The following is a 22,004-nucleotide window of genomic DNA, read 5'->3' as shown; positions in this document are numbered from 1 at the left end:
GCCTTGCCCAAGAGCTTCCCAAGTAGATCACCGTGGTCTAGAATCCGCAGAATTGTGCAAAAAAAGAAAGATGAGAAAAAAAAAATTGTAACATATTATCTCGCATACATATATTCATCGGTAATCACAAATTATGCGTAGAATGTATAATCATATGCGGTGACAGAGATATCTCTTATATGTTGATTCGTAATCATAATTAATGTACATCTTTCGATTCAAGATACTTTATTAATATTTTTCAAAATTTAATTACATTGTTTTTCTCTTTCTTTAATCAAAAAGCACGATTTCTACTTTATTCACATCGAATCGTGTTCGGCAGCGCAAGTTTTGTTGCGAAAAATCTTGTCGCATCATCTGAAACAATTCATCAGATTACGAACAGCCATGTTTGCGAAAATCGAATTAGAACGGACGCATTTAAATACGATAGATACATCTCGTTCCATCGTTCGGGATCGTCGTGAGTACCTCGTGTAATTACGTGCAATTTCACCATATGAGTTGACTTATACACAGTGTCAACTGTCACGGCTACAGAACGTTGATCCTCGCGAATAATTATTAAAGAAGATTACAGCACAATTTGTTTTGCATCATCACTGTCTATTGCATAGAGACGGCAAGCGATATCATCTATAATTTTTTACAAAAGATAGAGCGATAAATTATGTATAAATTACATAAAAGTTAGCCTTGAAATATGACACACTCTCTTCTTAAAACATTTTACAAATTATCGTATATTAGTAAAAAATTATTTTACATCAGCAAATACAGGTTAAATGGTATACTCTATCTTGCAATCACTAATATTTATGATATAATTGACGCGTTATTATTTGAGATTAATTGTTTAACCTTTTATACTTATAAATCACCTTTTCTAAATCACGATAAATAAAGACATTACAAGAGAGAGAAAATGTATACAATTATTATATTATATTTCTAAATAATCAGTTTTATACGTGCATTTTGTTTTAATAATTATGTCGATGTTAATGATTGCAAAAATTACTTTTTAGCTCCTTGATCCTAATACGGCATTATAATAGTTTTAAATACACAGAAGTGTATATTTATGTTATTAAATTATAAGAAAACGCGTTTTTAAATTACTGTTATAGAACAGTATAACTTATCGATTTGGATTACGCAAGCACTGTAGATTTCTACGACACCATGATGATCTAAATCTGATCCGATCAGACCTGTCATTATCTGCATTGCGCACTTCGGTTATTATCTCTTACCAATTATATACGTGCTCCATTCTGCATATTGTAGAAAATAGAGTCCGGGAGATTGAATCTCCGTCACGTACTCTCACCGCGCTTAGATGCAGTTACGAAATAAACTTCCGGAACAAAACGTATGAAAAATTAACTCTTTTCTTAGCGGATTTATATTATGATGAAAATAAGTTTAATATATAACTATTATCGATGTATTAATGGAAATAATGGATTTTATTTATCGAAAGGCTAACGGAAAGAATAAAGATAAATGTATCGCGCGAGATGAAAGTGATTAACTTTTACTCTCATTCTCGTCGAAGATACGAAACGTGTCGTGTGCCCATTACAATAAATTTTCTTAATGCATATGCTCGATACGGCTGGCGACAGCTGCAGAGGAAGTTTCATAGAACTTCGGTCGGAGAAAGTAAAGAATGATATATTTATTCGGGTTACACGACTACGATTGAACAACACAGCCGACGAGTCATCGTTCGCGAACAAATGTGCACACGCGAACGATTTGAGCCACGCCACATTACATAATACCGGTCGAAAAGGAATGAATTAATGCTACAAAGTAAAAGCGTTTCACAGTATTTAAGGTATTGCAATAAAATAACAGTAAAAATAGGTTTGTCTTTCTAAAATAATTTAAGACGACATAATGAAGATAAATGCAGCAGCTTTGAGATGACAGATTTGAACAATGACATGTATATTGCGTAATAAATAAATATTGCATTGCACGAGAAAAGTGTAAAGATGTATAATCTTTTAAGATAAGATTCATTCGTTACATCAAATCTCTCATTAGTACTTTAGAAAACAAAGTAACGCTTTTTATAAGAATGTAAATACGACATTTTTTACATTCTCGCATCTTTCGCAAACGAAATACTCATAGAATGTGAGTATTTCGCTCTTTTATGCTTTTATTAGGTATACAAAAAAATATAGTCAATGTCAGATAGATGCGTGATTACTCCGGAAATTCCAAATAATCATACTTCGCGCCGAGTTCTGGTCGATGTGTCAATTGATCCATGGATCTGTCAACGGCGTCGTGCGTGAAACCTGTCACGCGCGCGCGCGTGTCACGCGACGCTGTATCTACGTAAATTTCTTCACCCACCATCGTCATCGGTCATTCGCGCCGCCATGGTGACGTGTTGCTTCGTGAAGCTCAATTTCCCCGACTTTCTTTCACGAACGGCCAACGCCGTTCGTGGCCGCCTTCTAGCTTCTGGCGCGTTGCTGTATTAAAGTCTCAATCTATCTGCCGTGCCGCGAGCAAATAGTTCTTCCGTTTTGGGAGTTCCTCTCACAACGAGAGTGCGAGAATCATCGTCCCTCTCCGCGATCGATGATCAAGACGTTCGCAGCAAAGATCGCGGTTGCGCGAGTGATCGCGAATAACATCTTCGAATGTGCGCGTCACACCGATGAACTATCGCGATAATTTAACGAGTGTATCCTGCGGCTTTTTTTGAGGTCAAAGACCCTGCTGATTGCGAGAGAAGGAAGCAACTCTGCGGCACGGAGAAAGAAGGTAGATGTAAAAAAAAAAAAACAGCGAGATGAATTAATGGGCGATTATTTAAATAATTGGTGAAGTTAATCAATTTTTTCTTAATCTACACAATATCATTAATAATCTTTATCATAGCATTATTTAAATTTAATTTCCCTGCATAAATTTATGTTAGATAAGCGCGTACAGTTTATATACACACTTATATATTTTGTATCTTACTTTATGTATATTTTATAACTTATGATCCGACGATTTTTTTTAGCCGAATAGATAAACAAATGTAAATTATTGTCAATTAAAGGTGAGTGAAAATTAGAAATCTGCGCGATCATCGACAGTCAGATAACTCGATTTGGACAACAAGAAACCTTGGGTGAAATATACATATTTATCGTTATATATAATCAAAAGGAATATTAACATAAACATGTCATAATAGATCATCGAGAAAGTTAATATTCATATATTATTTAACATTCTCCCGTAGAATTATATATTCTGAATAATTATTCTTAAAACGTTTACGTTGCTATGCATACTCTCTTTTACCAATACGATGTAGAAGATCACAAAGTGTCAATAAGTGCGAGCAACATAAATAAACAATTACATGACATTGCTTCTGAAATATGTACATATTGTTGTTACACGCTCGCGCATGATGCAAGTATTTTTTCTCCTTTATACGCGACACGATTAGAATAATTAATGATCTTTACTTAATATATGTACATTTAATCTTATCATTCTTGGATTTTATTCTGGATTAAAGAAGGTAAGATTGCGTATTTATACATGTATGTATGCGAAAAAATTATGTTATTATTTTCTTTTATTTTTTAACAATTTTATAAAATGTCATTACAACAGATTATTGATAAATTTCTTTAAAGAAAAGAATCGGATAAAATTAAACGTAATAATATCGTTATCGATTGCACCGGAAATGCGTACGACCCATTTGATCCATTTTTGAGAAATGAGGCGCGTCTTACGTAAACCGGCCGTGTCCGGCTGCGCGAGATGTTTTGCACCTTTTTTTTACTTTCCTCCTGTATGAGAATTACCAAAGTGCGTTACTCTCTCTTTCATTGGAAAGTCACTTGGCCGTTTCTTCGCGGTTGAGATGCCGCACGCGTCTGCGAACGTTATCGCGGCGCGGCGCCACATCACGAGTGGCCGATCAATGGTCTGACCAGTGAAAAGCTTTACTACTTAAATGGAGAGAACTGGTATTTAAAGTACCTAGTTGATTTTAATAAAATATTTGAACATTTAAATGTTCAGACAAGCCCCTTTCGTACTTCTTCCTCAGTTGATTTAAATAAAAATCATTTATTTTTTATCTATTCTATTTATTGAATAAATATTAATTTTATGTATAGTATCTTATTATTCATATATAATTTTTAAATATTTTGTAATGATTCTCTCTTTATCTTTTGAAGCTGGATCATTAGTTTGACACTTAGCTTTTAGAAATAAAATTAAATTCTTGTAATCTATTTTAAAAGATCTTTCATCATCGCGCATATAAATGGCAATCTTAAATGGCGAGGAGTAGACTTTGTTGAGCAACTGTCCTTAAAAAAAAAGTAGCGACTAGCTATACAGAATCCGTGCGTAGAATAGTTCATAATCGTTTTACGGTGCGATAAAAGAAGTGCAGAATGCATTCCAAAGATACGCGCTTTCAAATTCTTCACAGAGAACGTCCTTGATGCTTCTTTCGACAAGAATTATTAATGGAATTCCAATATCTTAAATTTTTAGTGTGCCATTTAATTATTTTAGACGTTGTACTCAAAGAGTATCAAAGATATCATGCATTGATTCTGAACATTTTATTTATAATTAAATTTAAAGTATCAAAATAATGACATTGCATTAAATTTAAGTTCCATCTTAAACATTTCTTTTACCTTTTTATGTCACATTGCATGAATAATAATTCAAAAAATATTCCACTTATAGGATAAATATCGAATTTTTATATATTTTTCTTTCTCATGTAAATAATTGAGAAGAAAGCTGTCAAGAAAAGCTGTAAGGAATATGAGGCCTTTAATGACTAACTTAAATAAATTATTATATGTTACTACAATATATATATATATATATACATATATATATATATATATATAAAGTGCTCCGAAATCAGAATACTTTCAAGATAAAAATGAAAGAAAGTTTGTCTTGATTAACTCTTAGAATCGTCTCGAGTAAGCGCAATAATTACGAATATGTCCTACATTTATGTATAACAATAATTAACAATTGTAAAAGTAGAGAGAATATTAATATGCCAGCGCAAAAAATATATAAGCATGTTTTATTCGAGAGATAAATATTCCTGTAGTCTCATAAGTTTTGCTGATTTTCAAATATTACGACATGATGCAAAAATATCGTGACGCGTTATCATTCAAACAGAATATTATTCACAGTCCGCCATGTGCCTGACTTATTTTTCTAAAATAACGAAGATGAATGGTCCACTTTGGAGAAACTATCTATTACGTAAGCTAGTGTGACGATTCGCAATTTCATATGAGATAATCTCAAAATGAGTTGAGAAATCGGGGCTTTAAACTCAAGTTTCTAAGCTTCAAAATCACGCAATAATAATTCTGTTATGCATATTATGCATGCAAACTCTTGCGTGTATTGTATATGTATATACATATTTTATAGATATATATGTATGTATGTATATATATATATATATATATATATATATATATATATATATATATATATAGAAAAAGAATGATTTTAATCAATCCTTTCTCAAACAATTAAACTTACATCATCTAATTATTTAGCCATGTATTCTGTCGAAACTTTAATAATGCCTGCTTTGCGAGATGATAACAAACGATAAATATATTGAATAATACTAGAAGGTTACGTAGCTCCCACGTTTAGTAATGCTTTAGACCTAATTTTTTCTATTTACCTTGGAAAGAAATGATATCATAAACACATAAATAGGTTTTCATGATTTAGAATAGAATTTTTATGATTTCTCAAATGTTTATGATATTTATTGCATACGCGCGAAGCATGACGCTAAATCTGATTGCTAAATAATACCAGCGCAATAGTAAAAAAAAAATATGTACAGAAGAAAAAGGAGAATTTTTCAAAAAGTCCAATTGTTGAAGTCTATTTATTAAAGTTTGTTTTTATAAGAAATAAAAGAAATAACGTTTTGCATCATCATATTTTTTTTATCAGATAAAAAAGAAATAACTTTTAAGCTTATAACTGCGGTCTTCAATAATTTACGAGTTTTACGATGTGTTAATTCAAGCGATGATAAAAGAAATAAACAAGGGAGGGTGTTTGATTGCGAAGAGTGCTCTGGATAACGCATTGGCTGACTGAACGGGTTTCTCAAACAAAAGTGAGCTGGAGGGCGCCCCACCTGCCTACAGGAGGTAAGACTCGCAATTCTCGATTCTCGATGGGGCACATATGCTTGCCTTCGGCTCCGTAAGACATCGGGACCTCCTTCACCGTGGTCCTCAAACGAGCCTCGCGCTCCGCCAGATACACAACTCCTCGCGCATTCGCTCGCTCGCTCGCTCGCTTGCTCGCACGCACGCATTCGTCGCACCGGCACTCGTAAGTCCATGCATTTTATTCGCTTTGACTGCTCACGTGACATACTTGTTAAAATTTTGTTAATTTTCTTTTTATACGCGTTAAACAGAAAAGATGCGTTTGATCCGAAAGAATCGACAGTTGCTGTAAATCAAAAGAAAACATTAATTTTATGATTAATTGTTTTTCTCTCATATTTTTATATTTATGTCATGTTGTTCTCTGTTATAAATACTTGTGCGTGATTATTTCGAATTAATTATTCTTATTTGTTCTTATAATTTGCTGTCTATTACTCGACCAACCATTTTACGCCTGTAATTTAACAATCAGCTGATTGTGACAGCTGCTTATTACTAATATCTCAGTAAGCTCTAAACTTATTCTTAGTAATTTATTTATTTTTTATTTTCTGCGATTTCTTTCTCTTGTTATTCTCTTGTTTAAAAGCTAAATCAGATTGGGGATAATACTCTTTTTTTCGATATTGTACTTTGTTAAACTTTTGAAGGAAATGGCAATCAATATATGATTTGCATACAACCAGTTACATAATAATATTTGTCTGCATCTAAATTTTGTTTTATATCAAACTATTTATATCAAATAAAATTATTATTAATATTGTCTAATTATATACTGTTTGCAAAATTGAATCAATTTAATTACAAATCAGTTTTTAGATGTATTAAACTTACAAATATGAAACATCTCCTTTCACTCGACATTTAAGATAAACTTTCAACTTTATTGCCAGGAATTTTAAAACCGCCTTGTGAAACATCTCTTTATTTACGCAGACTAAACTGAAATACAAATCGACCAAGTGAGAAAAACATAATGCGGGTAGTCTGCACATTTTGCGGACTGTTCTTGGCCATTGCCATTGTCAATTGCAGTCCTATTGTCAAAAGAGATGCGGAAGAGTTACCCCAAGAGGATCTTAGTCCATTAAACGAAGTAAGTCTTATACTTTATTTCTACTTTTTAAAAGTGTTTTAAAGCGAGTTGTCGTCAAGTACGTTATACATTAAGCTACTGAATGTTCTTTCTAGTCAAGAGATTTATCAGAAGATAGAATGAGTTACCTTGAATCTTGAGTCTTAGAAAGTAAAAGAATAAAATTGAAAGTGAGTTGCAATCATGCACACCGTGCTTCAATAAAGTAATTTAAATGCTGAAGCACTTTTTGTGCACATACTTGTGCACAAGAAGCTATTATCGATCTTTCGCGTTGAGAATTTATGATGATTATGTCGGACGCCCTCGAAGACTCTCGAGAAATTGATACATAGAAAATGAAAGCGCAATCAAATCTCTGACATGGGAATCACGCTTCTTCGAAATATATGATCGAGAAGAATTTGGCAAGCGGCAGAGCGCCTCGTCTTTTTCTTTCCTTTCTTTCTTAAGTGCAACGTGCTGAATAAACTGATACCTTCACTCGACCTAGAACAGACCGGACAGTTCGAAACGTATTATTGGAGACAAAAAGACAAATATAAAGCTTAGCGCGGCCAAAGTGAAAGTAAATATAACAAAAATTGTTAACTCAATAATTCACGTAAACTATTTAGGTAAACTACAATAGAATAAATAAAATCAGTACGAAAATCTCATAACATATATAAACATTTATCTTTTTAATTCAGAGGAAAATTTTTTATCTTGTGCATTTTTATTTTTTTATTTATTTTTTTTTTTTGTTAAGAAGAGAAATGGCAACTAATTCTGTAAAAATTTATGTTGATATTTTTTTAATCTGTAAAAGACGCTTGTATAAAATGAAATTTACTTGTCGTCCTAAAACGTTACAATAAAAAATAAATATAAAAAAAGTAAACAGAGGTATAAAATATATATATATATATATATATATATATATAGAGAGAGAGAGAGAGAGAGAGGAGAGGAGAAAGAAAAAAAGAAAGAGAGAGAGAGAGAGGAAGGGGAGAAAGAGAGAGAGAGAGAGAGAGAGAGAGAGAGAAATAATTTTAGAGAATGAGTCAAGGAGTGAAAGTGGTTGGCGCTGCTTTTACGTACTTAAACATATAGAAATGCACCCGCGTCATAATTTCTGCAGCACGCACGTGGCGTACGCGTAACGAGCGACGAAATATCATTGTGCAGCGTGCATAACGAGCAACGAAATATTGTTGTCACAGCTGACGATCACGCATTAATATAATCGGAATGCGATTCCGTACTACAGCACGTGCCGATCTCTTTCTCCTAAAATGAAAGCAGTGTTGCATAATAGTTATATCGTTACGTATATGAAGTTGTAACGCTTATAAATCTCGCGCATGTAGCGTAATTGTAATGTTTTTTTTTTTTTTCACTTTTATATTAAACAATTTGGAAACACATTGTATTTAAATTTTTTAAACGCTAATAATTATAATAGTAATAATTATAATAATTATAATAATTGATGTAACAAAACGCAAAGTATATGCTTGATTGATAAATAAAAGTTACAGCGTGTCAACAAAACATTCTCACGGAGACTCTTTCTTGCAATAATGCATACCATCTTCGACATTTTTCTCTCTGCTTATTATTAATTATAAATTTGATCTTCTATCTCCGTATGTGTTATTCTTATGTTAGAATATTTCAATTTTATTTTAAAAACTTAAAGAAATTTAATTATGGCTCTTATATAGGTCTACGTATTCGAAGCCGATGAACCCGATGGCGATAGAGGCGATAGGGATAAGAGAAAGATTGGTCTCACACTTGGGATAAAGAATGGCATCCTCAACTTCGTGTTCGGCGTAAGAATAATAATAATATAACAAATTTTTAAATAAAATTTTTACAAATGTCATCAAAGTATAATTAATAATTGTACAAATAATTAAAACCGCAAAATATGATTCCATTAAAAATAATAACTCTTTAAGAGATGTCTTAGGTATAATGTAGATATATTGTAGAGATATATAATGTAGCCATTTTTTCTCTTCTTTGATAAATGCATATTTTTTTAGAAAGTGGACTCCTTGCTGGACTCAAAGATAAAAGCGATCGATGTTCTCGAAGAATCCAACAGGGCGAAAAACGCCATTTATGGAATTGATGCTAGCAAGTCACGTACGACAGAATTCGTCAATGATTTGGTGTCCAAGAAGATTCAGTCCGCGACAAGCAGCATAGGGCCGATTATAAACAGTGCGACGACACTCTTCTCAGGAGCTTCGGCTGGTTTGTCGAACGCATTTGTCTCGAAATTCGCTCCATTAAGCTCGCTTTCCGGTGGTCTTTCCGGAGGTGCTGGTGCAGGTGCAGGTACGTACAAATACGAGTTTTTTTATTTACTTATACCAGCGCTAATATAAGTACGCAAAAGTATAGAAAAAATTCTCTCACTCTTTCTCTCTCTCTTTGTCTAATTTCTTTCTTCCATAAATATTTTAATAAAATCTTTTTTGTAGCGCAATAAAATCACAGATTTTTCCGGAAAAGATTATTTATAAATTTTATAATTACTATACTTTGTTACAAACTATTACAATAGTTTGTTATTAATAATAATAGTATAATAATTGTATAATAGTATAGTTTCGCAATTAATATACATATTTTTTAAGAGACAATATATTTATTGTATTTATCTATCAGATTATTTAATTGATTTGCTTGTAAAATAATATAGGAGGCGGAGGATCGGCTCTTATCGGCACTCTCCTGACCCAAGGGATCGGCGCTTTGTCAAGTATAAGCCAAAGTGGCGGTGGTCTGAGTGGAGGAGTCACTGCCGGCAAAAGCGCTACGAGTTCTGGTTCGCAGACCGGCACTGGAATTAATGTCGGAGCTTTCGCCAATTTGGCAGGGGTAGGATCGCAATGAGCTCATTTCATCCTTTTCTCTGTGAATTGTGATTTTTTTTTTTATTCTTTAAGTCTCATACATGTCGCCTGTTCTGTATCTGACATGTAATACAAGCTGTTTCTGACGTGAAGGGATTCTAAAATATACGTCTTCGTAAGAAAAAGTAATTTGCTAATTTTAATAAACGTAATATGAACGGTTTCACTTTAACAAATCTCAATAAACAAACTTGGATGATGGGTAACATTACTCATGGGACTGTCGCTATTTGCAAGTGACAACATTAATTAGCGCGCTACGAGTGAAGATAAGTGCATGTTGTGTAAAAAGTGCAAATAATTTTTGTATTTTATTATTATATTTAATATTAATTTTCAATTTGCATGTGTGATTCCGTTCCTAATATTCTTCCAATTTAGCATCTTTTTTTATTTCATGTTGAAATAATACGATACATTTAACAAAGCTAATAATATAATATTATAATAAATAATAATATAATCCGAACGTATTATCTTTACGTTCTGTCTACTTTGGCGCTCTTCTCTCACTCTGTGCCCTGAGAAATAACGCTACTACTACTACTATATAAATAAAGAGTTGAATGCAATAAAAAATCTGGTTCACGCTGATACGCTTCATTAAATTTCCGATTATGCCACTAATCAACGTTACTGATTAAACGCCTTTATAATCTCGGAAGACATCTTCACGAGATGAGCACTTTCGATAACCGCAAAATATCTGCGATTAAAATAAGTATTGTACATAAACAGTACGATTACACACCTCCTCAAGCGGCTTAAAAACGGGCGGGATAAAAGCGGGCCGATGGGGTGCGGAAAAGGGATGTTGGACTGCGGACTTTTTATACGCCTGGACCGGCGAGCAGCAGGGAAACGCTTGAGAGAAGATATAACTTTGGGAAACAGAGTTACAAACAAACGTTAAACAGAACGTAAAACGCATCATGGAGAAGGGGACGGACTTTAAACGGATTTTCGCATGGAATATGAGCGTTCCATATAACGTGGAATGTGTGGATTTTTGTTTTTAGTTGGGCTGATAATTGGCAGGATCTTTCTCTCTCGCTCTAGAAGCTCTTCCTCCTATAAAAAGTCTATTAGAGCGCTCAAGCAAAATATACGAAAAAAAAAAAAAGGGAAAGAAAGAAAAAATTCTACAGAAAGAGGAAACTCTCTCTTGACGAATCGACGCTTCCCGTTGAATCATGGACTATGCTGTATTTAACATTGCAGAAGACCTAACATGAATCGACTTGCTATCGTGAAAGCTGTAAATAATTTAACAGTAGCCTCTAAGCGAGACGAACTAGTGGAATGTGTAAATGATGTAAATAGTGCATCCAAAAATGCTCTATAACATGTAAAGTGTTAGTAATGTTGAGATTGATAATGATGGTGATAATGCAAATGTCAAAAATAAATTTTTAATTATATTTTTGTCTATTACTTGTGAAGAATTTATTGTAGAGCATCACAAAGTCCAATGTATCCTTTTTCCTTTTTTCCTTATATTTATTCTAGAATTTATCCGTACAGATAATCACTCTAATTTTTTAACCTATTTTTTCAAAACATTGATAAGAAATTAAGCTTATAATTAAAATTAAGAATATAATTTTTTCATTGTCATCTTTTTGAAATATTGCTCATACAAATACTTCACACCAATATCTTTTTGTAAAAGTATTTCGAATAAATATATAAATATATAAATGCTATTCTATCTTTAATCATACAAAAAATATTTTATTTTATGCATTTATATTTAAATAAATATAAATTATTATTAAATAAAATATATTCACGCAAACTAATATTATAAGCAGCAAATGAAATTGTGAAAGTAATAATTCTCATTAAAGAGTCGTTTCCTTAATATTTATCGAATCATTACAAATTAGAAAAAATTAGAAAGAATGGATACGTGATACTCATACATGCTCGTATAAAGGACTTTCAAGTTCTATATAATGTTTCCCATGCGATACTTTTTATATTGTTACTTCAAACGATGATGAAATGTATAATTAAGTAGTGACGAAAGAAAATTGAATAAATCTCATTTATCGTATATTTGTGTGCAGAAGGTGCCTATTACCACTACCACGGATGATACACCCGTTTTCGACAGAACTAGGGTGTCCTTGGATATACCATCAAGAGCATTCGGCACTGGTTTCACTTTAATTACTAATGTTAGCAAAATCCTCAACAGTGTAATCCTAGTAAGTATCGCGTATGTTCAGGCGACGTAAGAGATACAATATTAATGATTTTCATAAGAGATACAATGTTAACGATTTTCGTTGACGTAAGAATCTAATCATGCATTTTTGTGATGATTATGTTTTTTTTTTTTAATTTAATTGCACCTAAACGATTAATAGTCGAGTTACCCTTCACTCAGAGTTCATTGAATAAGAATACGAAAAAAAAAACAATTCTATTCGCTTTCAATAGAAGCAGGATATTATTAATTTCCTCGCACACGAACATTTATTGGCCTCTTGTCCTTAACAGTTGAATCATTCACACATTTCAGAACTCGGCTCGCCGAACACAGACGTTCCTAGAGATCTTCAAGCCGATCTTCCGTGGTTCATTCGCTATAAAGGGTTTATCGGATAACTAGACGTCTCATTTCCGTATCCGTAGGGATTATTATTATACTAGGACTTAATTGCTCAATGACCATTGTTTCGTAAAGAAACAATTAGCAAGATTTAGCAAGTTCCGATCACATATTTTTTAGATAAATACCGTTGACTAGAACTTGTCAATTTTATTCCAAAGTTTTTGATCGTAAAAGACTTTAAATGTTATTTTAGAAATTAAAGTACGATTTAAATGTCTTATCCTTGGTAGAATATTTTTCTGCTCATATTACACAATTATTATTTATGACGCCATATTATTGTCTTATCTTTTATCTACTATTCTTCTATGATCGTCATCTATTTGTTTGAGTTTGTTATATATAATCCAAAAATTAGTGACGTAAGTGACAGACAAGTTTTTAATGATTAAAAACATATTACGTTTTTTTGTATATGAAATAGAGATATTTATACACACATATATGTTAATTATTAAATTAAATTATTAATACAAGTAAAAATTATTTTTGAAATATTTTAGTCAAGTTTTTAATTAAATAGCATGTAATAATAAAATTCAAAGTACGATAAAGTAGGAAAGTAGGAAAAAGAGCGATAATCAAACTAATTTACATCCCATAAAATTAATTCCATGCAATTATAATTGCAAGCGTGAAGAATCTCAGAAAGTTTCTCAATATACATCAATTTGTAACTTAATACCATTGCCATAATCTATTGATCATTAATAAAAAAATATCATTGCGTAAATTTTTTATTTTATTTGACATATTGCTTAAGATACTTGTTCGTATGGCAAAATGGAAACCTCGTATTTATCAAAACTGATTTATTATACAGTCGACAAATCGTAAAAAAATTCTGCGTTAATAATATTTGATTGCCTTATATTATTCAATGATTTATTACTTACACAACTATACAATTATTATACAAGATCAAGCGGTCAGGATGTTTCGCCTGGTGACATCGAAAACTCGACCATGTAACGTTTTGCCGTTCATATAAAAAGAATGCCCCTAGCAGCTAGCAGATGCAACGCCCTATAAAAATTGCGCTGTCCATTCCAACTTTTCAAGTGCGATAAAAATAATTTTAAAAATAAAATATTAAAATATCTGTCGTTTAAGTCCAACAACATTGACATCTTCTCGAATATCTTAATATATGTGGAACATAATTACTTGATGCATATCAGTAATACTAGAGAAAAAAAGGAAGTGTTTGATAATTAATTAAATTTATTAATTAAATTAATTAAATTTATTTATTAATTAAATTTATTTTGTCCTAAAAATTTTATGCATTTCTATCTATCTATCAGTTAATGCTTATTTTGGCGACGTCAAAACAGTGGTGACTGGGAAAATCCGCTTTGCATGATTCTTAGATCAGCGACCTCTTGCACGATTTTCCTTTTGACGAATAAGTCAATGAGGGTCATGTAAAAACATAGCGCAAGAATAAATCGCGACGTGCAAAGTTCGAGGAAGAATTGCGACAGACGATGTAACGCACGCTGGCGAAAAAATGTAGGTAAAAAAATTCAAAGGAGTCTGGCAAATAAGCAAAGACAGCGATAATACATTTGAATAATATATATGAAGAAAGATTATTAATAGATGTCTATAAAAAAGTTTAAATTAACATAACATAATTTATTTGCAAAATGTGCTGCAAGAAAATTGTCTGCGTTATAGAGATTTAATTTAACTAATTTTAGTTTCTTAAAAATTTTATCTTCTGTAAAAATTTTATTTTCTGTAACGTTTGTTGTATACGATATTTCTAAGGAGAAAAGCAGAGAAAGAGAGAAGGAGAGAGAGAGAGAAATCAAAAAAAGATTTAGAGATCAAACTTTCTTGCGCATAATTCTAATACCTGCATAATTCTTATCTGTTATATAATATATTATTTACCTACAGACACAATGTCAGATAATAAGCATAAATATAGCATAAAATTAAAGAAAATAAAGAGCAAGATTAATATTAACTTTGTGTTATATGAGTCGACTTGTATTTACATTAAAAAAAAAAAAATTCATTTAATAGTACCTGCATATTTTTTTGACGAATATTGTTGATCGCGAATAAAATCCCGGCGATTGTCTAATTATTAAAATAATAACATTGAAAGCGTGTATCGTGCGGACATCAAAAAGTTCTTATTTGTCCAAACGGAGTCACATAGTAATCTCGTTGATTTATTCCTTTTATACCAGAATACGTAAGATATGTCGTCAAAATGTTGACGACCTTCGGGGCCGATTCCCGAGGTATCGGGCGGTGAAGGAAACTCATCTCGTTAGTGCGGGTTCTGCCGTCCAGCAAGATGCACTTGTTTCCACAATTTCATTTGCCGAGTTCGTCAAAGATGTTAGTGTAGATTCACTAAAAGTTGTGACGTGTAGCCTTGCAAACACGGACATTTTAGTTTGAAGCATAATAGTGTATAAAAATATAAAGTACAATAGTGGACGAACGAATAATTTACTGTCAGAAATTATTTTTATTTAATAGAAATAATATAGATAAGATCGAAGGTAAGATAATTACTGCTTTAATTATATTCAGTATTCTGTCTCTATCAAATTATATCTATAAATATCAAATTATTAATATTTAAATTAAATATAGATACAATTCCTAAATAGTACTAGAGAGATGCATTTATCTAAAAAATTTTTATCCGTGCTATAACTCATTTTTATATTACAAAAAATATTATTATAGCTATTATCTAATTATAGCTGTGGCTATCATGCAATATATAAATGCCACGTTTGTGTATTGAACAAATTGCACACTGCATTTATGTTATTTTCTATCTTACAATTAGTAAAATCTGGATCCAGAACAATCGCTTAATAACTCACATTAAAAAATTTGTATTTTTTTGTTAGTTTACATAAAATTACATAAATTTATTGAATAAATTACATATATTATATAAATTACATAAATTTAAAAATGTTTTAAAATCTAATTACTTTTTAACAAAACTTTGATGATGCGACAAATAAAAATAAAATTTTCTAATAATTTACTCAAATAATAGACTCATCTGCATACACAGTTATTTAGCATCAAGTTATATGTAGAAAAAAGAAAATTACTATAATAGCATAACAATAGAAATAATCTTATATAATGTTTTATATTTTTGTGATCTTAATAATAAATTTCTGCATATTTTTGCAACAAAGGTAAGTAAGATAAGAAGTGAATATCAAAAACCTTCGACAAAATGTTTCTTTTTTAGATACGTATTTAAAAATACGAGATTCTTATCAAAGTCAATGCAAGTAGCTGAAGAAAGTCAATGCTATTCAGGAAAAAAATTAAACATTATCTGTTCTGAAACTGGTTTCTGAAACTGATTTCTTGTACTTGTTCTGGAAAAAAATAGAGTAGAGTATTTTCTTATAATAGCGTTATTATATTTAAATACTTTAATTTCAAAATTCTTTTACATTTCTAAATGTAATCGCCATAACTCCGAATTTGTATTTGATCAAGGCTGAATCTTTGTTGAAACAAGTCTTTAACATATAGACGTAATTTCCTAACTATGCTTTACAAAACTTAATTTAAATAATAGAATAGAATCTTGCAATCTTATTTCATCTACATATGTATAATTATTGATTATATTTGACTGTTCAATAATTTTTACAAATTTGTTACTTCCCGTTCCCAATCAATAGCTTACCATTTTATCTAAATTTAATTAATTTTACTTTATTATTTTGAATAATGTTTAATATATAGCATAGATTCTATATTCTTGAAAAGATTGTTTTTGCTGATAACATTTTAATGTATGTAAAGAAAAGCAGAAATATATTTTTTAGTACAAGTTCTTCTTGTCTTGTTTTACTCTACAATTAGATCAAAATTGCATTAAATATAATGTTGATAAAAAATTAATAAATGTACTGAATAACTAATAAATGTAAGATAATAGTAGACAAATAATAGATAAGTATTGATATATGTAGACATGTAGCAATAAGTAAGTACTGACGTGCGAGGACACATTTATTACGTAAGGCATGTGTATATAAAAAGATATATGTTACATACATAACCACGTAAAATCCCAATATTTCGTCAAACGAAATTTTACATCAAACCATAATAAAACCTAACATTTCACATTACGTCAAATATTCACTATAAATAGTGTTATATTTAATAATAGTATATAATAGTATATAATAGTATATAATAGTAATAATAGTATATTTTATTAAATATCAAATACAACTGATATTTGATATTTCTTGGTTGCTGCTGCTATTATTTTTTTTTTATGTTATAAAAATATTTTACGCAAAAGTCTATAATTATTATTACAAACTAAAATTTTAAAAAATTTTGATAACAGTTTTTATAACGGAGAAACTTTTCGCAGATCGATGCACATAAAACATTTCGATACGAACAAATACGTGAGTTTTTTATTCACGCATACCTTTCACAGTGAGATCATTAGCACCTAGTAATCGGAGCATATCATACACCAATGTAACTGGTTAAGAAAATAACCGTAAAAATATAATAATATGGCACAAAAATCATTATTTTTATCAATATTCTATTTTTAAGACAATTTAAATTTTTAAAATAATTTTAATTGATAAAAATTTTTTTTATCTCTCAATTGTTCAGTCACGTAAACATTAAAAATTTAAGAACGGACAAGGAATTAATGGCATTGCTGTTATACCGTATGATTTTCACAATTACAATTAGATACATACTGATGGTTATAACGGAACTGCTCTTGATTACGTGTGTGATTACGAAGAGTGAAAGTGAAAGATGGAAGTTGTTATGTACTGTATTCCACGTGGATCTGAGCCCCGAGCAGGTTTTCAAAGACATGAACGGTTAGGTACTACAGTTGTCGATCTCCGTTTAAGACGGCGTGAATATAATAATTACATATAAAAATTTTTAGTAATTTATTATTGTGCACGTGTGATCGAAAGAAAATACAGCAAGTTCATCAATGTTGTGCTTTATATAAATATGTGCCAAATAAGAGAAGATTTAAAATGATTGCATTAAAGTCGATGTTCGCGACTTTAATTTTATATAATCTCAAATTTTAATAAATTTACGTTTTTCTAGTGAGGCAATGATCAAGTAAAAATAATTTTTAAATTGCACTTAGTGATGAAAAAAAAATGTCTTCTCGTAAATTAAGTTTTAAAAAGATAAATAGATGACAAAATTGTAATCAGTTAATTTTACTTAAGTTTATTTTAATATAAATTTTTATCCTTTTTGATATGGATTTTGTTATATGATATTTTTGTTATATGAAATATATAATATTAATAACATTCTTTAAAATTTTCTTTCAAGACCATAAATTTTTTAATCAGAAAAAATCTAACAAAATTAAGATTGCAAATTGTGTGAAATTCGTATTTTTAATTATTCTTAGAAATCTAGCGCTTCTTCCGAATAATATGAAAAAAGTAACGTGTTTTTTTTTTATATATATATATAAATAAAAAACTTTCTTATAAAAAACATTATTTGATGCAAAAGGAGAGTGAAATTTGTATCAAAAAATAGGTCGCCAAAATTCGATTGTGCGATCGGTAAGGCTCACATGTTCCATTTAAATCATGCCACGTACACCTGCATTTTCACAATCAATAGAGAGATATTTGTGTGATTTATTTCACAGAAATAGAAAGTCTCGTTTGCTGTCCCGTATTACAGAGATTTAAGGACTGTTACGCGTGTGGGTTAAAATATCACAGTATGCTATTATTTCAAATTATGCCATATGACACAATCAGCCACATGACACTCTCAATTGATGTTATTTAAAATAATCATAGTGTCGATGATCGACATTAAATGTCATATAGTTACAAGACTTGAAACTTGAAAATTCGTGCAAGTATTTCTTAACGAGTGAATTGCAATATTCAAATACCTAAATATATGTATAGCTAGCTTTCGAATACTTTATATGTTTAGCAATTCTCGGCTATTAAAGTATCTATTATTCTGAAAACGTCAAGCGCTGCAGGAGGTCCGAATTTTTGACGATGTTGCGACATGCTGGACATTCGGCGGGCTCTATTATTTCGAAAGATAAAGTCAATAAAGTCGACCGTTAATTCAGTGCACGTGTTGTACGTCACGTACACCGTGGTGGCCGAAATGGATCGTCGAAGTCCCTGAACGATCCTCGTGGAAGAAAATCGCCGACGTCGCTGTCGATCGCGGTAGTTATGCTTGACTGGCAGCGGAAGCCATCGACCAGTACTGTCATATTATGCGAAGGCTGTATTAGGTCGAAATGAAGGCAATTTTCCGAACGATCGTGCGTGAACGAGTCATAGAAACGACTGTTTTATCGCGGCAAATTGAGTGAGTGACGCAGAGACCTGTCAGCGGGAAAGGTTTCCCGAGTTGAGACGATTTGTGTGAAAATTTAATATAAAATGTACGAAAGATTTGTTGTGGGTGTTAAGAGACGTTTGAGGATGTGGAATAATTATTGAAGCAATGTGTACGCGCTTGAAGAAAAGAGATATTTTAACAGTGCATCTGGATTTAAAAGTTCTTTGCCATCAACGTAAGTTCAATATTTCCATAGGCCAGAAGTAGAACATAATTTAATAAATTATATAGAAAGTTAGATTACACCGTAATAGGGAGATATATAATCTCCTTATTTAAACAAATTAGAAATTTTCATACTAGGTTTTAAGTACTCACGTATATAACTATACTAAAGTATTGTGCAACTTATATACGTAATTGATTTATAAATAATGGATCATAAAACAATTATAAGAATCTTGTCTATCAAATTACGATTGACAATTTTGCTATTGCGGTTTCGTCTTTCAACAAACTTTCCTTATTTTATTAAATGAACACCGTCGATTTATATAATAGCTGTTGATTCTTTTCCGTGCATCCCAGTCATCGTCCGACTCTCACTCTACGATGTTTCTTCGGTCTCGTGAGTTATAGTTTTATAACAAAGCAATCTTCACTTCTGTTTTGACAATGTTTACGTAATATATTTTTTTTTTTTTTTGTTATGTTGTATTCAAGTTTGAAGATAATTTTTTATACTATTCTCTTATTATTATATATATAAATACAATAATGAGAAAAAAGTATAAAAAATTATCTTTAAACTTGAATACAACATAACTATATATATATATATATATATATATATATATATATATATATAAACATATATATAATTATTCAGTATATTTTGATATTTATAGACTATCATATTTTTTTGATTATAAAAAAATTTATATATCTTAATTTTTATTTTAATAATTGATTGATCTGATTTTTTTTGTGATATATAATTAATCTGGCTTATCTTTAATCATATGAATATTTTCTTACAGATGTATATATCATCAATTAATGCCTTTACAGCCAGTTGGCTGCTTCTCTGCTTGATTAAACCGCTTTATAGTGAAGCTGAGAAATCACACGTGGTTCCTTATGAAATAAACAACACCATGCATCGGTCCGAGCGAGTTTTTCCTGAAAATCAGATTCAGTCTAATGTCTCAAAACTTCCACAGTATATCTATCATCGTAATTATCAATCTAATTCAGTGCCATCTGAGATATTTGAGAAGAACATGCATCCTGTAGACTATGTGAAGAAAAATGTGACAAAATCTATGCCGGAATATCGGGTAAGAAAAAAATACAGATTATATATTATTATTTTGAAACTCTGTACATTGAAAAGCATGGAAAAAAGAAAGCGTTTCCTGCAGTTGGAGCAACGCTACGAGGAGACCGGAAGAAGAGATAAAGAGATAATGCTAAAAATAAGTGTATTGGAGAAACTATTGTCCGAAGATACCAAAGAGCATGACGTTGAGTCGAACACGGTCGAAGACAACATGATCGCGGAAACGAGCATCCCTGAAGAAACCAAAAGGGTCGTTAGACAAGTTCGCAAGCAACGGCCAGGATTCTTTTATACTTTAGCGAGACTCGCTTTCGAGGTACGAACAACAATATTACACATCAAAATTAATGTTTGTCGCGAATATAATGTAATGTCAAAGGATTTCAAAATGAGAATCGATAATGACTGTTCCCGCAAATCTTAACTATGTAAATATAATAAATATATTAAATATATAAATATAATAAATATGTAAATATATTACAGTACTGCAAGTATTGTCAGAGAGAATCCTATAAAAATTCAATATATAATAGCATAGAAAATGTCAAATATAGAAGACAATCCCATTTTTTTTTTATATACTTTAATTCATATTTGCTGGATATAATTCTTTCTCAAGAATAAAAAAAAATTTTTTTGGTTTTATTACATTGTTTAAATTGAACGAGAAAGTGGAGATTTTGTTCAACTATTGTTCCATTTAATTTCAGACGTTCAACGATACGCGATCGGCGATTCAACAAATTAGCAATATTATCGGCGAAAATTTCGAACCGGATACAACCGTGCGATCGCCAGTAGTCAGCAGTAATTCATTGCAAGTAAATGATGCGACAACGGTCACTGCAACGTCGAATGATCAAAATGATTTGTCCAGTAACGTGGCGAGCATTAACGTAACGACAATGACGACGACAACTATGAGAACAACTGAAGCGCCTTTCAGATTCACGCGAAACGGACTACAAGATATAATAAGTAGAAATTTGCGTGGATTAATGAGACTCTTTAATATCGAATGGCAAGATGCTCTAAATGTTAGTATTTATTATATATTTATTTTTTATTAACTTTGAGTATATTTATTGAATTATTCTTTATTATTTTAATACAATTATAATAAATTTTTTTATCTTTTAGCAATCAGACATATCTGTAAGAGAATTTCAAAGAAATCTCGGAAATCAAATAGGCAGTTTCCTGCAAGATAACCCAAACGCTTTTTAAAAGCAACGAAGATAATAAAGAGAATAGTACACTAAATAAAAATATTAAGGTCGAGAAGTTGTACATAATATAGTTTTGTATATAATATAGTGAGATTTATGACAAACAGTTCCGTAACCAAAGATTACAGTGTTGTCACCTAGATCAATATTTAAATCTATGATATTGTCTGCATTATGTTGAG

General features: G+C 30.9%; 2 protein-coding genes across 7 annotated transcripts; both read left to right on the top strand.

Annotated features, from left to right (window-relative positions):
* The first annotated feature begins 2,472 nt into the window (after positions 1 to 2,472).
* Positions 2,473 to 13,621, top strand: LOC126849357 (uncharacterized). 3 transcript variants are annotated; one of them, XM_050591111.1, is made up of 8 exons: positions 2,473 to 2,796; positions 6,098 to 6,224; positions 7,191 to 7,350; positions 9,060 to 9,170; positions 9,387 to 9,684; positions 10,052 to 10,230; positions 12,338 to 12,478; positions 12,796 to 13,621. In XM_050591111.1, exons 3-8 carry the CDS (start codon positions 7,231 to 7,233, stop codon positions 12,883 to 12,885), a joined length of 939 nt encoding a protein of 312 aa, XP_050447068.1. In that variant the 5' UTR covers positions 2,473 to 2,796; positions 6,098 to 6,224; positions 7,191 to 7,230; the 3' UTR covers positions 12,886 to 13,621. The 3 variants fall into 3 exon arrangements, with proteins under 3 accessions (XP_050447068.1, XP_050447069.1, XP_050447067.1); XM_050591112.1 differs by lacking the exon at positions 2,473 to 2,796 and having other exon boundaries at positions 6,083 to 6,224; XM_050591110.1 differs by lacking the exons at positions 2,473 to 2,796; positions 6,098 to 6,224 and adding an exon at positions 6,237 to 6,411.
* A 1,568-nt stretch (positions 13,622 to 15,189) lies between these two features.
* LOC126849354 (uncharacterized) lies at positions 15,190 to 21,928 on the top strand. Of its 4 annotated transcripts, XM_050591104.1 has the most exons (5): positions 18,403 to 19,483; positions 20,289 to 20,588; positions 20,673 to 20,906; positions 21,304 to 21,630; positions 21,734 to 21,928. In XM_050591104.1, the coding sequence occupies exons 2-5, from the start codon at positions 20,289 to 20,291 to the stop codon at positions 21,818 to 21,820; spliced, it is 948 nt and encodes a 315-aa protein (XP_050447061.1). In that variant the 5' UTR covers positions 18,403 to 19,483; the 3' UTR covers positions 21,821 to 21,928. The 4 variants fall into 4 exon arrangements, with proteins under 4 accessions (XP_050447059.1, XP_050447058.1, XP_050447061.1 ...); XM_050591102.1 differs by lacking the exon at positions 18,403 to 19,483 and adding an exon at positions 15,190 to 15,416 and having other exon boundaries at positions 20,289 to 20,906; XM_050591101.1 differs by having other exon boundaries at positions 18,396 to 19,483; positions 20,289 to 20,906.
* The last annotated feature ends 76 nt before the right edge of the window (positions 21,929 to 22,004 follow it).

Source organism: Cataglyphis hispanica, chromosome 4 (assembly GCF_021464435.1).
Source record: "Cataglyphis hispanica isolate Lineage 1 chromosome 4, ULB_Chis1_1.0, whole genome shotgun sequence".
NCBI lineage: Eukaryota > Metazoa > Arthropoda > Insecta > Hymenoptera > Formicidae > Cataglyphis > Cataglyphis hispanica.
The sequence above is the reverse complement of the archived record's forward strand: the minus strand, read 5'-3'. Positions and strand labels throughout refer to the sequence as shown.

What these genes read in the sequence shown, in the direction of transcription:
- LOC126849357 (XM_050591111.1), top strand. Translation starts at nt 7,231, where the DNA reads ATGCGGGTAGTCTGCACATTTTGCGGACTGTTCTTGGCCATTGCCATT. An exon ending in TCCTCAACTTCGTGTTCGGC is followed by an intron (nt 9,171 to 9,386) that starts GTAAGAATAATA and finishes ATATTTTTTTAG; the next exon opens with AAAGTGGACTCCTTGCTGGA. An exon ending in TCCTCAACAGTGTAATCCTA is followed by an intron (nt 12,479 to 12,795) that starts GTAAGTATCGCG and finishes CACACATTTCAG; the next exon opens with AACTCGGCTCGCCGAACACA.
- LOC126849354 (XM_050591102.1), top strand. Translation starts at nt 20,289, where the DNA reads ATGTATATATCATCAATTAATGCCTTTACAGCCAGTTGGCTGCTTCTC. An exon ending in TAGCGAGACTCGCTTTCGAG is followed by an intron (nt 20,907 to 21,303) that starts GTACGAACAACA and finishes ATTTAATTTCAG; the next exon opens with ACGTTCAACGATACGCGATC. An exon ending in AATGGCAAGATGCTCTAAAT is followed by an intron (nt 21,631 to 21,733) that starts GTTAGTATTTAT and finishes TTTATCTTTTAG; the next exon opens with CAATCAGACATATCTGTAAG.